Source organism: Ovis aries, chromosome 10 (genome assembly GCF_016772045.2).
Source record: "Ovis aries strain OAR_USU_Benz2616 breed Rambouillet chromosome 10, ARS-UI_Ramb_v3.0, whole genome shotgun sequence".
Lineage (NCBI taxonomy): Eukaryota > Metazoa > Chordata > Mammalia > Artiodactyla > Bovidae > Ovis > Ovis aries.
The window spans coordinates 72174477-72195573 of NC_056063.1; the positions used below are offsets into that span (position 1 = coordinate 72174477).

Here is a 21097-nt window from a genome sequence, read left to right on the forward strand (position 1 = left end):
GATGCACAAAACAAGCAGAAGATTCAGACCTATCCCCACACTGGATAAGATTCAGCTCCCCTGATTTGACACTCCCATCAAGGCACAATGTTCCAGGAATGCCTATCTCCAATCTGCTCCCTCCTCTGCATTTCTCCAGCTTCTAGTGCAGACTGACCCACCCTGGGCCTTTGTAGGGACCCAGTCATTTTGTGTAACTGTTGTCTCAGTCAATCCAGCATTTATTTGATACCCATGATGTGTCCAGCATGGACCAGGCACTACGCTAAAGAAGCACTACAGACAGTCTGCTGTCAAGGGCTCAGAACACTCCCAGGGAGTCAGCATCAACCCCACCTGACACGAGGCTGGCTGTGCACATAGATGGAAACCCCAGATCAATGTTAACAAAAGTGCTGGGAGAGGGTCATAGGGCTGCTGGAGGCTCAGAAGCATTTACTTAAATCAAGAACAGAAGAGAAAGCAATCCAAGAGGCTGAACAGAGTGAGCCAAGACCTCAAAGTAGGGATGGATATGGCAAGTCACAGGCAAGCCCCTTTCCTCCTCCCCATCCCAGTCCCCATGTGCTGAGAAACAGAGAGACCAGTGGAGCCCAGAGTTTAAAACTTGATTCTTCAAAAAAACGGGGACTTCAAAGGTCTTCAGAGTAAGAAAAGATGATAAAAACCATACTTAATGAGAGAGTCCACATGACAGAAGGTACAGAGAAAGCAATGTAACAATGGTTAAGAAATCAGGCTTTGGTCAGAATCCTATTTCTGTCATTTGCAAGCTGTGTGAGGATGGGTGAGCTATTTCAACTGATACAGGAACCTGTTTCCTTATCTGTAAAGCAGCGACACTAATGTTTACCCACTCAATTGCTTTCCTGATTAAATGAGATGGCGTGATGCATAAAGGGTTTAAGAGGGCCCGGACCACAAGTAGATCACTGGTAGCCAAGATCAAAGACAGCAGCTGCAGCAGCAGTAATAACAAAACCACAATAGCACAACACACATATGAAGCTTCCAACTGGATAGGTTAATGTGTCACTAAGAATGTCACTACAGTCCAGGGATTTTCCTAAATGTCTATTTCAAGATGTGAAAGCCATGAAAAAGGAATTTTTTAACAAGTTGCATGGACCAAGCCTTATAAGTGTTGCTAGAAGCCCCCATCAGAAAGAATGACAAACTCAGGGAACCAGAACTGACCCCATATGACTGATGTGTTTTACGTGAAATGGTTTTTTATAGCATAGAAACTTCCATCACAAAAAAGATTGGCTTTTATGACAAGACCCAAAAATAAAATATAATCACATAGAGAACTATCTAACTTCACTAGGGATCTATTACTAGTTGCCTATCACTGTGGAGAAGTAGAAACAAGTCAGATTTTTCATAGAGCCTAGACATTCAAGCTCATGCTCAGGCTGACTCACAAAACCAGTTTATTTAATTTTAGATTTATTCACAAACACATGAATAACTGATCACCTACTGTGTGCCAGACCCTTGTCTTGGTGATGTAAATTATTTGCCCAAGGCAATTTAGGAACAACCAGGGGAAAAAAAAACCCATAGTGAGTATGGTGGGAATCACAAATTTGAAGGGGAGAGTCCAGCTACAGACAGAATTAAGCAGTGAAAAGAGGCAGAGAGGAAAAGGTAGATCCAAAAGGCAAGCTCAGAAATTAACCAGCAAATCACTTATGCAGGAAAGAACCTGTTTACGACAGAGAACTAAGTAAATCTTCCTGCCCAAGGAGCAAGGAGCTCTCAGAAAGTTTTTTCCTTCCCAGCCCAGACAGGAATCCTATTCACTCCAGGACTGTGCACAGTCACTATTTAGTCATTTGAGTTAGCACAGGAGAGGCAACCTGTTCGCTTCTCTTGTTTTTAGACATATTAATCACCCTGACATCATCATCACTTGTATGTAGAGAGTCCTGTGTTGTTGCTACTGCTGCCAATAAATGAGCAGGGAACTTAGGATATTTATAATATACTCTATCAAAGAAGAGAGGGGAGTATATAAGAGAGTTTGGAATGACTACCTGCTTTGGCACAGAGCTAAACCTCATCTAACTGGCACACAGTCACACCAAATAAAAGAAGGCATTTTATATAAAATACACCTACAACTTTAAAAAGTTATTTGTTCCCAAACCTTGATTCTTCGGATACTGACGATGGCCTCTGACACTTTCTCGATGGCCATGGGGAAGTAGAGGGTGCTTGTAAACCGCAGAGCCTCATAAAGCGTCACCACCACAAACACTTGGCTGGCTGTAATCACCTTGTTGAAAGCCACATTGGTGGCGAAGGTGACAAAAATCATGATTTTGGTTACAGCAAAAAATGATGCCAAATTCATTCCTCTAAGGTAGGAACTTTGCAGAATCTTGGAAATTTCCTTCCTGGAAAAGAGAGTAGAAAATAGATTTTAAAACAATCACCTACATCCAAGGCAAGAATTCAAGTGCCCTGTGTGAGTGGCCCCTTTTGAGGGAGTGGGCACAGATAAACTATCCCTCACATCATGGGGACGCTACACAGTGCACACCCGGAGGTCTGCCCCCAAACCAGGACCACACTCTGCAGTACCACTTCACTCTTCCAACTAGAAGAAGACTTAGAGTCACACTTTTTTAAACATTTTGGACCAATGAGACTGAGTTTGAACATTCATTCAACAAGCATTCAAAACCATAAGTCCTGGACATGGAGCAGTGGAGTGAGAGCAAGTTGCATGAATGTGGATCTTGAGAAGATAAGCTGGGGTCAGGGTTGGCAGAGGCCAGAGAATAAGGAAGATGGGAGTGTATTCCCATCAGAGGGAGGGCCCCACAAAGGTGCAAAGTAAGAAGTGACAGGGAGCTGCCAGAGAATTCTAAGTGCCCTGTGCTGGAGTAAAACACACATCAGACCTTTAAATGAAAGATGGAAAAGTATTCTACAAAGAAAAAGCAAAGAAAACAATATAGTGTTTTCATGGCTCTGTTTGGAATGAATAATAATGATTCATAAAGTTTTGCCTGATACAGTTACAGCCAATCTCTAAAATCTCACCATTTGTGCTACGTCAAACTATAGTTTTAGTTTTAATGTCATCATCTCAAATACTAGTACCTTCTGTGGAAAAGGAAATGGCAACCCACTCCAGTATTCTTGCCTGGAAAATCCCATGGACAGAGGAGCCTGGCAGGTTATATTACATGGGGTCATAAAGAGACAGACACAATTTAGAGACTAAATAATGACAACAAGCCCATCCTGTACCCTGCATTGACAACAGGCAAAAGCCACCTGCTTCAAGAGAAGAGAGAAAACCAGCTTCTGCCCAGGATCCTGAAATTGTAAAAAGCAGAGGACATCAGCTGGGGCAGAGAGAGGAAATTCCTCGCACACAAACTCCACCAATATAGGACAGACAGACAGAAAATCCACTTGCTATCATCATCAGAAGAAAAGGCCTTGGACTTTTCAGCTAAAGACTGTTCAGCAATTACATACTCTGCTATCTGAAACATTTAGCCATCAACCATCATGTCTCTGTTGATGTTTCTGTATTGGGTAAGAAAATAAAACTTACCTTGTGGAGTCCTTTTGTAATTGATTTCCATATGTGACAAAACTTTATAGACAGTGAAAAAGCTAAGGAGTATTATTAGGTAAAAATAAATATAAAAGACAGGGAAAAAATACTAATATCTTGAAATTACTGCTTTTGGGGGGTTTCTGGTACTAAGAAATACTTGGAAATTCATTTCTATATAAGTAAGAAGCACATATAAATTTTTCCTTTAAGAAGACAGTAAGTGGAAGAGCAGGTTAAAATGACGTCTCTCCTATTCTACTTAAACTTTCTGCCACACGTTGGGGGTAGAGTGCATAGAATTTAAGTTCATTGTAATGTGAAAAACTTGGTAAGACTTCAAAATTTATTCAGAAAAGTCAACTGTAGTAATGTAGGTGAACCTAGAACTTGTTATACAGAGTGAGGTAAGTCAGAAAGAGAAAAGCAAATATTAATGCATATATATGGAATCTAGAAAAACAAAACTGATGAACCTATTCACAGAGAATAAATGGAGACACAGATGCAGAGAACAATCTCAGAGACACAAAGCAGGAGGGAGAAGGTAGGACAAATTGAGAAAGTAGCATTGACATGTATATGCTGTCATGTGTGAAATAGATACCTAGCAGGAAGCTGCTATATAACACAGGGAGTCTAGCCTGATGCTTTGTGATGACCCAGAGAGGTGGAATGGGGGTGGAAGGCAGAGATTCAAGAAGGTGGGGATAGATATATATATAATTATGACTGATTCACCTTGATGTATAGCAGAGACCACATTGTAATTACAACATTGTAATTATCCTCAAAAAATAATAAGTAAATTTAAAAAAAATGTGGAGGGGAGTACAAAAATATGGTGTGATATATATAAAAACTTACCTTCTCAAGCTGATAATGAGGTCTATAAGTGACTTTTCCCAAGCATACATTTTTACTGTTCTGATGCCACTTATAAATTCATTCATGGTCCTGATCCTGTCATCTGTGAGAGCTGCAGTCTTACTCCTAAGGGGACAGACGTGAGACATAAGCCTTAGTTATCACAGTCTAACTTTCTGTAGCATCAGCAGCCAGGGACACATGGAGGGACCAGAGATCAAATGATTCCCTACAGCTCTTCTGTGCTGACATCACAGGCAGGTCCTATTCAAAGTACAAATGGAGAAAAAGACTTCTAGGAAGTCAACAACTCAGCCTAATGCAAAGACTAGCTCAGAGAACTTGCAGTATCAGCCAAGGAAGACCTGAAGTGAGTCAGATACAAACCATCTGCCCAAGAAGACGGTGGTTGAACAGGAAAGGCAAAAAGGAATTTAACAGGAAGACAGTGTCTGTGCTGTAATAAAATAGGAGTAAAATTCTGGGGAACAGAAAAAATGAGGCTGTTAATAAAATCAGGAAAGGAGAACAAGAAAAACTTCGGAGACCTTGTAGCACTGGAATAGGGCCTCAAAGGATAAGGAACATCTCTCCACAGCAAAGAGAGGAAAAGTAATTTCAACTAAAGAAAAATTACCACATGTAATGGTACACACAGACATAAAAGAACTTAACTAGCTTCAAACAACACACCTTCACGACCTGACAATCTGAACAACGACCCACTCCCAACCCTCTGGAACCTGCCTCAGCTCTAACTCATCACCATTAGGCCCTTCATCACCAGTTACTTTTCTATCACATATGCTGCTGAGACTGTGGGACTTTATGAAAGTGAAGTCGCTCAGTCGTGTCTAACTCTTTGCAACCCCATGGACTGTAGCCTACCACACTCCTCCATCCATGGGATTTTCCAGGCAAGAGTACTGTAGTAGGTTGCCATTTCCTTATCCAGAGGATCTTCCCAATCCAGGGATCGATGCCGGGTTTCCCATATTGTAGGCAGACACTTTAGATGTCTGAGCCACCAGGGAAGTCCTCATAAAGACATAGTTAATCAAGACTGGGGGTGGTCCCAAGATGGCAGAGGAATAGGATGGGGAGACCACTTTTGCCCCACAAATTCATCAAAAGATCATTTGCACGCTGAGCAACTTCCACAAAACAACTTCTAAATGCTAGTGGAGGATACTAGGCACCCAGAAAGACAGCCTAATCTCTTCAAAAAGAGGTAGGACAAAATACAAAAGACACAGAGAGAGACAAAGAGTTAGGGACAGAGACCAGTTCTGGGGAGGGAGTTGTGAAGGAAGAGAAGTTTCCACACAGTAGGAAACCCTCTCACAGGCAGGTCTGTGGGGAGTTTTAGAATCTCAGAGGGCAACATAACCAGGAGAGAGAAAAAAAAAAAAAAAAAACAGAATATGCACCTAACTGCAACTGCGAGAGAAGTTGCCCAGACACTCGTGTCTGCTACCAACAAGTGGGGACTGGACAGGGAGGCACGGGCTGCATAATCAGTACTTAGGGTAAGGACCAGGCCTGAATACCCTGAGGACAATCTGAGGGAGATAACATGAGATAGCAACCCAAACTATGGGATTGCCAGAGAGAAAAAAGAGAGAGAGAGAGAACTTGCCCATGAAAGGCTCTAAGGCACAGCCTGGCCCACTCATAGAACAAAGGATTGAGCTAACACCAAAGAAGAGCTAGCCGGCTGCATACAGGCCCCTCCTCCGCAGGTCCCCAGAGGCAGACAGGCAGGTGTGTGACACCCAGAGCCACACTGCAAGGGGCTGCTCCAATCTTGGCCCCAGGGACCGGCATCCTTCACCAAACTGTGAGCAGGTTCCCAGTTGCTAACGACGTCTTCCTGGGACCCTGGACGGTTGACATCTGCCAGGAGTGTCGTAGCCTGAGATCAGCTCCCCGCAGGAGACACACCTCTCACACAGCACACCTGAGATCGTGCTCTCGCAGCGCACATGGGATACTAAGCAGCATGGACCAGGGAGGTGATTAAGACGCATGGCCCACCTGGGACAGTGTGCTCACCAAGTACCTGGTTGCCTGAGCTGCTTGGACCTGGGAAAGGCACAAAACGCATGCCCAAATGAGTCTGTGCCCTTGTGGAGTACCCAAGAACCTGAGCAGCTTAGACCTGGGAAGTGCCTGTAAAGGCAGGTCTGCTTTGGATAGTACCCCTGCAGAGTACCCTGGAGCCTGAGCAGTGTAGACCCAGGAAACACATGCCACCTTGAGCTTTGGCACACCCAGTGTGGTCCTTACACTGCAAACACTCCCCACACATGCCAGCAATATTTGTAGTATCTCCCCCTCCCCACAACAGAACTGAACAAGTAAGCCTAAATAAGCAACCACCTTCACCCCTTTGTGTCAGGGTGGAAATTAGACACTGAAGAGACTTGCAAACAGAGGAAGCCAAAATAAACAAAGAAGAGGGAACCACTCTGGAAGTGACAGGTTCAACAGATTAAAATCTTGTAGTTAACATTGACTAAATATTGGAGGGAGCCGATAGACCTTGAAAAGAAGTACAAGCTGGAACAAGGAACTATCTGAAACTGAACTGACCCCACACTGCCCACAACAGCTCCAGAGAAATTCCTAGATATATTTTTACTGTTATCACTTTTTAATTTTTTAATTTAAGTTCCTTATTACTCCTTTAATTTTCATTTTATAACATATTATCTTGCAAAAAGACCCCATTTTAAAGCAAATTGACATATATATTTTTCATAATTTTGTGATTGATTTTGTTTTATAATTTTAATATTGTATTTCTGAGAGTCTAACCTCTACTCTAGGTTTTTAATCTTTGCTTTTTTGTATTTGTGTTCAATTTTGTACCTTTAGGAATACAAACTTCAGTACCCATTTTCACTTAGGTGTGTGAAATTGCTGGCTGGCTTTATTGCTGTCTCCCTTTTTGACTCTCCCTTTTCTCCCCCACGTCACCTATATCTTCCCCCTCCCCTTTCTCTTCTCTACTTAACTCTGTGAATGTCTCTGGGTGTTCTGGGCTGTGGAGAACACTTAGGGAGTTGATTACTGGCTAGATTGCTCTCTCCCCTTTTGACTCCCTCTCTTTTCCTCCTGGTCACCTCTATCTCCCTTCTCCCTCTTCTCCATGTAAGTCTGTGAACCTCTCTGGGTGTCCCTCATTGTGGAGAATTGTTTCACTATTAACCTAGATGTTTCATCATCTGTGTTATATGGATGGAGAAGTCTTGAGGCTACTGTAAGAATAAGACTGAAAGCCAGAGGGAGAAGGTTTAACTCCAAAACTTGAGAACATCAGGGAACTCCTGATTCCATGGAATATTAATAGACAAGAACTCACTCAAAAGGATACATTCCTACACTGAAATCAGCTCCACCCAAGAGTTAACAAGTTCCAGAGCAAGATATACCATGCTAATTCTCCAGTAAAGCAGGAACACAGCCCTGAGCATTAAAAGACAGGCTGCCCAAAGCCATGCCAAACCCATAGACACCCCAAAACTCACTACCAGACACTTCATGACACTTCAAAGAGAAGAGATCCATTTCCACCCACCAGAACACAGACACAAGCTCCCCTAACCAGGAAACCTTGACAAACCACCAGTCCAACCCCACCCACAGGGAGAAGGCTCCACAATACAGAGGAACCATGAACTGCCAGCAAACAGAAAAGGCACCCAAAACCCAGCAATCTATGGGGAGGGAGGTGGGAGGGGGGTTCATGTTTGGGAACGCATGTAAGAATTAAAGATTTTAAAATTTAAAAAATAAAAAACTAAAAAAATAAAAATAAAAATAAATTTTAAAAAAATAAACAAAATGAAAAGGCAGAGAAATGTTCAGCAGGTAAAGCAACATGATAAATGCCCACAAAATCAAACAAAAGAGGGGGCAATAGGAAGTCTACCTGAAAAAGAATTCAGAATAATGATAGCAAAGATGATCCAAAATCTTGAAAACAAAATGGAGTTACAGATAAATAGACTAGAGACAAGGATTGAGAAGATGCAAGAAATGTTTAACAAGGACCTAGAAAAGATAAAGACTGAAAGTGAAGGGCTGTAAAAGGTATTTCATGCAAAGAGAGACCAAAAGAAAGCAGAAGTAGCAATACTCATATCAGATAAAATAGACTTTGAAAGAAAGGCTGTGAAAAGAGACAAAGAAGGACACTACATAATGGTCAAAGGACCAATCCAAGAAGAAGATATAACAATTATAAATATATATGCACCCAACAAGGGCTTCCCTCATAGCTCATTTTGTAAAGAATCTGCCTACAATGGAGGAGACCCTGATTTGATTCCTGAATTAGGAAGATCCTCTAGTGAAGGGATAGGCTACCCACTCCAGTATTCTTGGCCTTCCCTTGTGGCTCAGCTGGTAAAGAATCTGCCTGCAACGTGGGAGACCTAGGTTCAATCCCTGGGATGGAAAGATCCCCTGGAGAAGGGAAAGGTTAACCACTCCAGTATTCTGGCCTGGAGAATTCCATGGACTATAAAGTCTATGGGATCGCAAAGAGTCAGACACTTCTGAGTGACTTTCACTTTCATACACCCAACATTGGAGGACCTCAATACATAAGACAAATGCTAACAAGTTTGAAAGGGGAAATTAACAGTAACACAATAATAGTAGGAAAATTTAGTACCCCACTCACACCTATGGATAGATCAACCAAACAGAATACTAGCAAGGAAACACAAACTTTAAATAATACAATGGACCAGTTAGACCTAATTGATATCTATAGGACATTTCACCCAAAACAATGAATTTCACCTTTTTCTCAAGTGCACACAGAATTCACCATGATAGACCACATCCTGGGCCACAAATCTAGCCTTAGTAAAGTCAAAAAAAAAAAAAAAAGAAGAAAGAAAGGAATCATTTCAAGTATCTTTTTGGATCGCAACGTGGTAAGATTAGATGTCAACTAGAGGAAAAAAACTATTAAAAATACAAACATATGGAGGCTAAACAACACGCTTCTGAATAACTAGCAAATCACAGACGAAATCAAAAAGGAAATAAAAGTATGCATAGAAACAAATGAAGATGAAAACCCAACAACCCAAAACCTATGGGATTCAGTAAAAGCAGTGCTAAGACAAAGGTTCATAACAATATACACTTATCTCAAGAAACAAGAGAAAAATCAAATAAATAACCTATCTTTACACCTAAACCAACTAGGAGAAAAAAAAAAAATGAAGAACCCCAGGGTTAGTTGAAGAAAAGAAATCATAAAAATTAGAGCAGAAATTAATGAAAAAGAAACAAAGGAGACTATAGCAAAAATCAACAGAACTAAAAACTGGTTCCTTGAGAAGGTAAATAAAATAGGCAAATCATTAGCCATACTCATCAAGGAAAAAAACGGAGAAGAACCAAATCAACAAAATTAGAAATGAAAATGGAGAAATCACAACAGACAACACAGAAATAGAAAGGATCATAAGAGTCTAGTATCAGCAACTATATGTGAATAAAATGGCCAACTTGGAAGAAATGGATAAATTCTTAGGAAAGTACAACCTTCCAAAACTGAATAAGGAAGAAATAGAAAATCTTAACAGACCAATCAGAAACATGAAAATCAGAACTGTAATCAAAAATCTTCCAACAAACAAAGCCCAGGACCTGATGGCTTCACAGGTGAATCCTACCAAAAATTTAAAGAGCTAACACCTATCCTACTCAAACTCTTCCAGGAAATTGCAGAGGAAGGGAAACTCCCAAACTCATTCTATGAGGCCACCATCACCCTAATACCAAAACCAGAGAAAGACGCCACAAAAAAAAGAAAACTACAGGCCAATATCACTGATGAACTTAGATGTAAAAATTCTCAAAATTCTAGCAAAGAAAATCCAACAACATATTAAAAAGATCATACATCATGACCAAGTGGGCTTTATCCCAGGGATGCAAGGATTTATTAATATTTGCAGATCAATCAATGTGATATACCACATTAACAAATTGAAAGATAAAAACCATATGATTATCTCAGTAGATGCAGAAAAAGCCTTTGACAAAATTTAACATCCATTTATGATAAAAAAAAAAAAAACCTTCAGAAAGCAGGCATAGAAGGAACATACCTCAACATAATAAAAGCCATATATGATAAACCCACAGCAAACATTATCCTCAATGGTGAAAAATTGACAGCATTTCCCCTAAAGTCAGGGAACAAGACAAGGGTGCCCACTCTCACCACTACTATTCAATATAGTTTTGGAAGTTTTGGCTACAGCAATCAGAAAAAAAAAGAAAAGAAATACAAGGAATCCAGATTGGAAAAGAAGTAAAACTCTCACTGTTTACAGATGACATGATCCTCTGCATAGAAAATCCTAAAGACACCACCAAAAAATTACAAGAGGTAATCAATGAGTATAGTATAGTTGCAGGATATAAAATTAATACACAGAAATCCCTTGCATTCCTATACACTAACAATGAGAAAACAGAAAGAGAAATTAAGGAAACAATTCCATTCACCACTGCGATGAAAAGAATAAAATACTTAGGAATAAATCTACATAAAGAAACAAAAGACCTGTATATAGAAAACTATAAAACAGTGATGAAAGAAATCAAAGATGACATAAATAGATGAAGAAATATACCATGTTCATGGATTGGAAGAATCAATATAGTAAAAATGAGGATACTAACCAAAGCAATCTATAGATTCAATGCAATCCCTATCAAGCTACCATCAGTATTTTTCAGAGAACTAGAACAAATAATTTCACAATTTGTGTGGAAATATAACAAACTTCGACTAGCCAAAGCAATCTTGAGAAAGAAGAATGGAACTGGAGGACCCAACCTGCCTGACTACAGGCTATACTACAAAGCTACAGTCATCAAGACAGTATGGTATTGGCACAAAGACAGAAATATAGATCGATGGAACAAAACAGAAAGTCCAGAGATAAATCCAAACACCTATGGATACCTTATCTTTGACAAAGGAGGCAAAAATATACAATGGAGAAAAGACAATCTCCTTAACGAGTTTTGCTGGGAAAACTGGTCAACTGCCTGTAAAAGAATGAAATTAGAAAACTTTCTAACACCATACACAAAAATAAACTCAAAATGGAGGAAATATCTAAATGTAAGACCAGAAACTATAAAACTCCTAGAGGAAAACATAGGCAAAACACTCTGACATAAATCACAGAAAGATCCTCTTGACCCACCTCCCAGAGTAATGGAAATAAAAGCAAAAATAAACAAATGGGAACTAGTTAAACTTAAAAGCTCTTTTACAATGAAGGAAACTATAAACAAGTTGAAAAGACAGCCTTCCGAATGGGAGAAATAGTAGCAAATGAAGCAGTTGACAAAGAATTAATCTTAAAAATATACAAGCTGCTCATGCAGCTCAATACTGGAAAAATAAATGACCCAATCCAAAAATGGGCCAAAGAACTAAACAGACATTTTTCCAAAGAAGACATACAGAGGGCTGACACATGAAAAGATTCTCAACATCACTCATTATCAGTTCAGTTCAGTCACTCAGTCATGTCCGACTCTTTGCGACCCCCTGAATCGCAGCACACAAGGCCTCCCTGTCCATCACCATCTCCCAGAGTTCACTCAGACTCACATCCATCGAGTCAGTGATGCCATCCAGCCATCTCATCCTCTGTCATCCCCTTCTCCTCCTGCCCCCAATCCCTCCCAGCATCAGAGTTTTTTCCAATGAGTCAATTCTTCACATGAGGTGGCCAAAGTACTGGAATTTCAGCCTTAGCATCATTCCTTCCAAAGAACACCCAGAGCTGATCTCCTTTAGAATGGACTGGTTGGATCTCCTTGCAGTCCAAGGGACTCTCAAGAGTCTTCTCCAACACCACAGTTCAAAAGCATCAATTCTTTGGTGCTCAGTCTTCTTCACAGTCCAACTCTTGCATCCATACATGACTACTGGAAAAACCATAGCCCTGACTAGATGGACCTTTTTTGGCAAAGTAATGTCTCTGCTTTTGAATATGCTATCTAGGTTGGTCATAACTTTTCCTACAAGGAGTAAGCGTCTTTTAATTTCATGGCTGCAGTCACCATCTGCAGTGATTTTGGAGCCCAAAAAGATAAAGTCTGATACTGTTTCAGAGAATTGCAAATCAAAACCACAATGAGGTACCATCTCATGATGATCAGAATGGCTGCTATCAAAAATTATACAAACAATAAATGCTGGAGAGTGTGTGGAGAAAGGGGAACCCCCTTACACTGTTGGTGGGAATGCAAACTAGTACAACCACTCTAGAGAACAGTGCGGAGATCCCTTAAAAAAAATGGAAATAGAACTGCTATATGACCCACCAATCCCATTGCTGGGCATATACACTGAGGAAACCAGAATTGAAAGAGACATGTGTACCCCAATGTTTATCACAGCACTGTTTACAATAGCTAGGACATGGAAGAAACCTAGATATCTATCAGCAAATAAATGGATAAGAAAGTTGTGGTACATATACACAATAGAATATCACTCAGCTATTTAAAAGAACACATTTGAATCAAGAAACCCAGAGAGTGCCAAACTGGAGCCCATTATACAGAGTGAAGTAAGTCAGAAAGAAAAACATCAATACAGTTTATTAATGCATATATATGGAATTTAGAAAGATGATAACAACGACCCCATATGTGACACAGCAAAACAGACACAGATATAAAGAACAGACTTTTTGACTCTGTGGGAGAAGGTGAGGGTGGGATAATTTTAGAGAACAGCATTGAATCATGTATATTGCCATACGTGAAACAGATGACCAGTTCGATGCATGAAACAGGGCACTCAAAGCTGGTGCACTGGGACAACCCAGAGGGATGGGATGGGGAGGGAGGTTGGAGGGGTGTTCATGATGGGGGGCACATATATACACATGGCTGATTCATGTCAATGTATGGCAAAAATCACCACGATATTATAAAGTAATTAGCCTCCAATTAAAATAAATAGATTGACTTAAAAATTAATCAAAACTGACTTTGTCCTTGGACACTTATAAATTAATGGAAACGCTGAATTAAAAATAAGACATGAATATACATACTGGAAAAATCACTCTAACCCAAGCATAACAAAAATATATGCAGCTAAGATCGAGCCTGTAGGATTATTACTATTTAATAATGTTTAAATAACTTCAATATAGGTACATTGTACTCAAGGACACTCTACATATTCAGGTACAGTGCTGGGAGGGTTTGGAAAATCCCATAACTTTTCCTGCTTCAAGATTATCCTTCAGCTTAAAGCTGGAGCCAACACTGGCTAAACTAAGCCTGAAGCATCTACAACACACACAAAGAAGAGATCAGAGAAGGCATTTTATTTCTTAAACAAAAGCATTCAACAGATTGTAGTTTTCACCAAATATATGTTACCTATTTTTTAAACCAGTGTTTCACTTACCGGAGTGATGCAAACCACATCCCAAAGCAGCTTTGCAACAGCAGAAGGAAAATGAGAACTGCCATCCCAGCAAGACACGATATTCCTGTTTCCATCCAGAGCAGGGCAGTCACTGCAATTGCCTGCAGTGGCCCCACCCACAGATAGTGCAAGAACATCGTTACCTTAAAGAAAAAGATAAGCCTTTTTAGGATATTATAAAAAACAACACAAGTAAGGACACAGTGTAGAAATAATATGCTTGTAAATGGAGCCTGGTAGGCTGCAGTCCATGGGGTCGCTAAGAGTCGGACACGACTGAACAACTTCACTTTCACTTTTTACTTTCATGCATTGGAGAAGGAAGTCGCAACCCACTCTAGTGTTCTTGCCTGGAGAATCCCAGGGACAGGGAAGCCTGGTGGCCTGGCATCTATGGGGTCGCACAGAGTCGGACAGCAGTAGCAACAAAGAAGATACAGGAACCAAAACAGAAATGATCACAGTGGGTTTTAAACCTGCTAAAGCAGAAATCCAGACACCCACCCCAGATGACACTGTTCTGGGGCAGCACAGAACCGGCCAGAGAGAATCCAACCAGCAGCACTGGGAGGAAGATCTGAATTTTATCCACAACGCAGATGAGCTCAGGGTTTCCAAACTCTCTTTGTTCCAAAATTCAGCCACCATCTCCCCAGGAGAGCCTATATTATGGTACCTACTACTCTCTCCAGTAATTACTTAAGTATTTACCTCCCTGACAGGCTGTGGCTTTTGGGGGGCAAAAACTAAGCCTAATTTATCCCTGAAACTGAGTAGAAGTCTTACTTCATGGTTTATGAATTAATAATTGAAGGAGAAGTGGTCTAGTGCAGTACAGTTCTGACCAACAGCTACAATGCCCTGGGTAGTATGATCTATTCATAAAGTAAGTGGGAAAAAAGAGTACAGAGGGACGGCAGAGAGGAGGTTGTGTCTGGCTGAGGACCATCCACTTGGCATTATTCCTCACAGGCTCCCTATACCGCAGGCACTGAACAGGGAAAGAACAACCCCTGCCCACCAGGCCTTCATCATCCAGAGGAGGAGGAAGACAGCCCAGCAATACCAACACCATGTGCCAAGATGAGCTACACCAGGAGGACCCCTAGGGACACTAACCAAGCTGGGAAAGAATCCTGCTGCCTGTCTATTATTAGAAAAACAAAATTCTCATCCACAGGACAACACACATTGTTACATCTAAGTTGCACACAGAAGAAATGAGAGTTGGATAAAAAGGACCCTTGTCTTAGGTCCTCAACAGAACCCTGGCTGACACAAAACACTGGCACCTGGCATCCCAGTAAGCTACACTAAGTAAGAAGGATGGGAAATGGAAGAGGATCCCTCAGGGGCAGCTCACCTGATCAAACCTGTTCACATCGTTGGACAGCAGGTTGACTATCTGTCCTGTGGTGGTCTTCCCCATGGCTGAGCTACTCAGACGAAGTACCTAATGAGAGAAAGATACAGAGAATTGGATTGCTAAGGTGATACCAAGTCAACCTTCAGTTCAGTTCAGTTCAGTTCAGTCATTCAGTCGTGTCCGACTCTTTGCAACCCCTTGAATCGCCGCACACCAGGCCTCCCTGTCCATCACCAACACCCAGAGTTCACCCAGACTCACACGCATTGAGTCAGTGATGCCATCCAGCCATCTCATCCTCTGTCATCCCCTTTTCCTCCTGCCCCCAATCCCTTCCAGCATCAGAGTCTTTTCCAATGAGTCAACTCTTTGCATAAGGTGGCCAAAGTACTGGAGTTTCAGCTTCAGCATCATTCCCTCCAAAGAAACCCCAGGGCTGATCTTCACAATGTACTGGTCTCCTTGCAGTCCAAGGGACTCTCAAGAGCCTTCCCCAACCACCACAGTTCAAAAGCATCAATTCTTCAGCACTCAGATTTCTTCACAGTCCAACTCTCACATCCATACATGACCACTGGAAAAACCATAGCCTTGACTAGACGGACCTTTGTTGGCAAAGTAATGTCTCTGCTTTTCATTATGCTGTCTAGGTTGGTCAAAACTTTTCTTCCAAGGAGTAACAACATAGCAAAATGGAGTGTATTTTCATGGGGTCTTGAGCAGTCCTAGGACAGAGAGGGTGACCCCAAACAGCAGGGTTCTAGGGACCTACATTCATCCTTTGTCTCCTCAATGTGGCAGCAGCCCTGCCCACAAGAACAACAAAGGGAGGACCAGGAGGTAGAAGCAAAATGCCCCATCCTGCTTCTCAATGAACTTGAACCTGCCTGAAGGATAAAGGGATGTTGATTTAGACTTAATAACAAACCAAAATAAATTTTAGCCAAACTAGATGAGAGTGGAAAGGCTACCTTAAAGAAAGAAATTAGAGGACTTGGACAGACTATAAATCTGGAATCGATTATTAATTCTGTGTGTGATCTCATTTAAACACTTTGGGCTTAGTTTATTCATTCTGAAATGAGTGAGTATAATGTTCAAAACACTGTTCCTGTGAGGAACCTCTGTTCTTAATGCCAGTCTGCTGACTTTACAAAAAACACAGCCTCTGCTGCAAATTACTTTATTTGTTAGGAAAAATGCCCTAGAGATCTGAGGAACCTGTACAGACACCATGAGCTGCTTCAAAGACCACCAATTGGATCCAAACAGAGTCTCATGGTTGACAAAACTTTTTCATTTAGAAGACCTTAGGTTAAACAGAAAAATCAATGATAAAGTGGGAATGTAAAACAACGTAGCTGCCATAGAAGAGAGTATGGTTCTTCCTCAAAAAACTAAACACAAAATTAGCATATAATACAGCAATTCCACCTCTGGGAATATACTCAAAAGAACTGAATGTATGAACTTGAACAGATATTTATACATTTGTGTTCAGAGTAGCAATGATCACAATAGCCAAAAGGTAGAAACAACCCAAATGTTCAATAACAGATGAATGGATACAGACAATGCTGTATATATGTATAATGGAATATTATTCAGTTGTAAAATGGAATTAAATTTGACACCTGCTTCACCATCAATGAACCCTTAAGACATTGTGCTACATGACATAAACAGGACACAAAATGACAAATATTTTACAGTTCCATTTACATGGGACACCAAGTCAAATTCAAAGATTGAAGTAGAATGGTGATGGCTGGTAGGGGTGGGGGTGGGGTGGCTGTAGAATTAATGTTTATTGGATGGAGAGGATCACTTTGTGAAGATGAAATTCTGGAGATGGAGAGCAGTGTTGTTTCCTCAACAATGTAAATGTTCCTAATGTCACTAAATTGTTGTTGTTCAGTCACTAAGTCATGCCCAACTCTTTGCAATGCTGTGGACTGCAGCACACTAGTCTCCTCAGTCCTCCACTATCTCCTGAAGTTTGCTCAAATTCATGTCCATTGAGTCAGTGAAGGTATCTAAACATCTCATCTTCTGCCACCCCTGTCTCTTTTGCGTTCAGTCTTTCCCAACATCAGGGTCTGTTCCAATGAGTCAGCTCTTCATGTCATTAATGTCACTAAACAATGTTCCCAATTTAGTTAAAATTGTAAATTTTATGTTGTGCATATTTTATAATAATTTTAAAATCAATGACCAAAAGCCAAAAGTAACTTTACCAAATTTGTAGAAATGACAAATCATTTTATTTATGACACATCCCACAAGATCATTCAAAGTTCAGCTAAAAAGAGCCTAAAAATTTCCCAAAGGTGACATTCCAAAGTGTTAGTGGGAAGAGGAAGAAAAACAGGCGGACAATGGCTCACCTGTGCAGCAAAGGGGAGCTTTGACTGAACCATGACCTCACACCTAACTGAAGGTTTTCACAGTGCAGTTCTGGTGAAATTTCACACATACTTATGGGAGATAAGCACAATCTAGAAAGACAAACATCTAGCTAACTTGTGGAGAAATCTGAGTACTCATCTCCTAAACAGTGAAAGGTGCAAGAGAATAACAAGTATATGATGGGGGACAATGAAGAATCCTGGCTAGAGTGTGCAGTCACCACTGCCATTCCATGTCACCAGGAGGAAACCAGCTCTTGCGCCAAACACACACAGTGAGATGCCAGGGGCCCTGGGTTCATACAGCACTGAGATTAACAAGAATTTGCTCAAAGAAAGATGAGGAGAAGACACTTTACCTTTTTTTTTTTAGGTTTCATTTTTTCATTTTTTTTTTTTAAATTTTACTTTACTTTACAATGCTGTATTAGTTTTGCCATACATCAACATGAATCCACCACGGATATACTACCCAAAGCAATCTACAGATTCAATGCAATCCCTATCAAGCTACCAGCGGAATTTTTCACAGAGCTAGGACACTTTACCTCTTGCCAAGAAAAACATTCCCAAGAAACAGAAGCTCTAGATAAGCAGCAGAAGTGCCAACTAGGTAAAACAAGTAATAATTTCAATTTAAACTGTTTGGCTTTAGCTTTTGATTAGGATTTTATCTTTTAATAAAAATTATATGTATTAAGGTGGACAACATGATTATTGTTAAAAATATACATTGGGAAATGATTTCTGTAGTAAAACCAATTAACATATTCACACTTTATGTAGTTACCATTTTGTGTGTCTCCTGAGAACACTTAGGTCTTCCCTTTTGGCAGCTGATAAAGAATATGCCTGCGATGCGGGAGACCTGGGTTCGATCCCTGGGTTGGAAAGATCCCCTGGAGAAGGAAAGGCTACCCACTCCAGCATTCTGGCCTGGAGAATTCCATGAACTACATGGTCCATGATGTTGCAAAGAGTCAGACACAACTGAGCAACTTTCACTTTCACACTTTCACTTGAGAACACTTCAGATCTACTCTCACAGAAAAATTTAAGTATATAATACAATTAAATGAGGACTTTTTAAAGCAAATAACCCAGGGCAACAAGTTTACACAGAGCCTTTCAACAGTTGACATGGTGTATCTGTGGAGATTTCTTTGTAAAGACACCTGAAATCTTAATTCCTTTTATACTAGCTAAGATCAGGGTAAGCTATGAAATAGTTGTGTGCCATTTCTCAATATAAAAATCACTGAACACATCAAATCAGGTCTTATTAAAACTTCTATAATGCATACCAAAGAGAAAAAGGAAACATAGTATTATGAAGATAACTTGAAAGAACAGCAACAAATTCTCTCCCAAATTACTAAAGACAATGGAAATTTTCAAGTTTTATCCAAAATAGACAATTATTGTCTTTAATGCCAATGAAACAATCATAACTATAGCACATAGCATATAGTGAGTCTGTATTTAGCCTGAGTTATATTTATATTTTTCTTTAGTTAACACAATTGTACTGAATGTGATTAAATGGGCCATTGAAAAATATAATCATTCCCTTTATCAAATCCATTCTGTTCAAGATTTAATTTTATGGATCCAATCCTGAAGTTAACTTTTAAATACAGCTTTGAAGGTTTTAATGAACAACAACAACAAAATTTCCAGAAATACCGCTATGAGAATTAGGCATAAAAACATTGAAAATCAGTGGGATACCTTTGATACTTTAATTTTTAATTAGATTTTATTACAGATTTAGTGGATATTATGCAACAGTGGATATTATGTGGCTAAAAGTCATAAAAGGTAGCCCTGATCCAATCTCAGTAGAAAACTTGTTATTATATATTGGAAAAGCAACAAAAAAAACTTGACTTGGTGCAAATAGCAAGCTTCTCCAGTAAAGTACAAATGAGCCCAGTTACAAAATTTTTAGTTTACAGAGAACTTTCCCTAAATGTTCCCGATCCTTCAGGGGAGGTACACACTGTGGTACCGAGTGACACTCACCTTGCGGTAGATCATATGGCACACGGCTACTCTCAGTCGCATCCCCACACGCTGAATGTGATAGAAGTACAAGTGGTGCAGAACGGCCCACACGAGCACGCAGGCGCTCAGCCCTGCTGCGTAGCCGTAGGCTCCCTGCAAAGCGGCAGAATCCGTGCGATTGGAGTTTTCAACATAATTAATAATTTTCCCCAAAAATATGGGCTGAACGACTCTCGTGGCTTCCTAAAAGGAAAATAAAAGGCTTAATTAGAAATGCAAGCTCTACCAGTTTTCTTAACACAAGCTTTACTTTCACTATTAGTGTATTAAAAGGGCATTTGGCAAAACACTACATGTATGATTCACCTGAAAAGAAAATATCTATCTCCTATTAGACAAGCAGACAGTAGTTTTAACCTTAAGCCAAAATTTTACATTCACAGACAATGAAGGCTTAGTACTTCGTACTCACTACACTCTAGAAGTTCAATAAATACTACAACCAGGGCTTTAGAATGCATTTGGCAAAATACCAAGTTATTCTTAGGGTGCTGGTGCTACATCGCTTCAGTCACGTCCAACTCTTTGTGACCCTGTGGACTGTAGCCCACCAGGCTTCTCTGTCCATGGGATTTCCCAGGCAAGAATACTGGAGTGGGTTGCCATTTCCTTCTTCAGGGAGTCTTCCTCACCCAGGGATCGAACCTGTGTCTCTTTATGACTCCTGCATTGGCAGGCAGGTTCTTTATCACTAGCACCAGAAAAAGGGTAAGAAATTTGCTTCCATACAAACAAGCTCTGCTGGCAGTCCATCCCTGTCCCCCTGTTCTTTCAACATCTCAGCCTAACAGAAAGTCAAAATGGTTCATGTATGGGAGACACGCTCTAATCACCTTAAGAATCTTTATGAACTGAGACACTGGGACAAACACATTCACTTGTACCCACCCCAAACTTCACACATCAGTACAACAAGAAAACAGAGCCCAGACTCTGTTGGAACATCACAAAGAAACCAGGTTGGGGAGGTTCTCAGGGTCTCAGCCCCGAGGGACACTGTGTCAATATGTGTCTACCCTCTAGAAGCTGGGCTCTTCCTTGGAGTCAAGCTAAAAAACAATTTTTGTCCACGGTTTGCCATCAGCCACTTATTGAAGGTACTGGTTTGGAAGAAATGTTACCAATCATCTCTTCCCTAAGGCAAAAGTTAAAATCCTAAACCAGTGAGGTGGGGGACACTGAGCCGTGTTCCCTTGAGTAAGACTTAGAGAAAGCAAATTTCTTTCCCAAAACTAAAAGTGGAAAACTGCAACACTTGCTCACCCTGCCAAATGGCCACTCCAGCCACAACCTACTTC

At 40.5% G+C, this 21097-nt stretch overlaps 1 protein-coding gene across 6 annotated transcripts in view; it reads right to left on the minus strand.

The window, feature by feature from the left end:
- LOC101109890 (ATP-binding cassette sub-family C member 4-like) overlaps positions 1-21097 on the minus strand; it is a 247820-nt gene that overhangs the window by 165567 nt on the left and 61156 nt on the right. For all 6 annotated transcript variants that reach the window (XM_060394638.1, XM_060394640.1, XM_060394639.1 and 3 more), the window contains exons 4-8: positions 19758-19982; positions 15322-15411; positions 13938-14101; positions 4451-4576; positions 2156-2405 (exon numbers count right to left, since the gene is read on the minus strand). In XM_060394638.1, coding sequence (XP_060250621.1) covers positions 2156-2405; positions 4451-4576; positions 13938-14101; positions 15322-15411; positions 19758-19982 — 855 coding nt within the window. The remainder of the gene's footprint in view (positions 1-2155; positions 2406-4450; positions 4577-13937; positions 14102-15321; positions 15412-19757; positions 19983-21097) is intronic.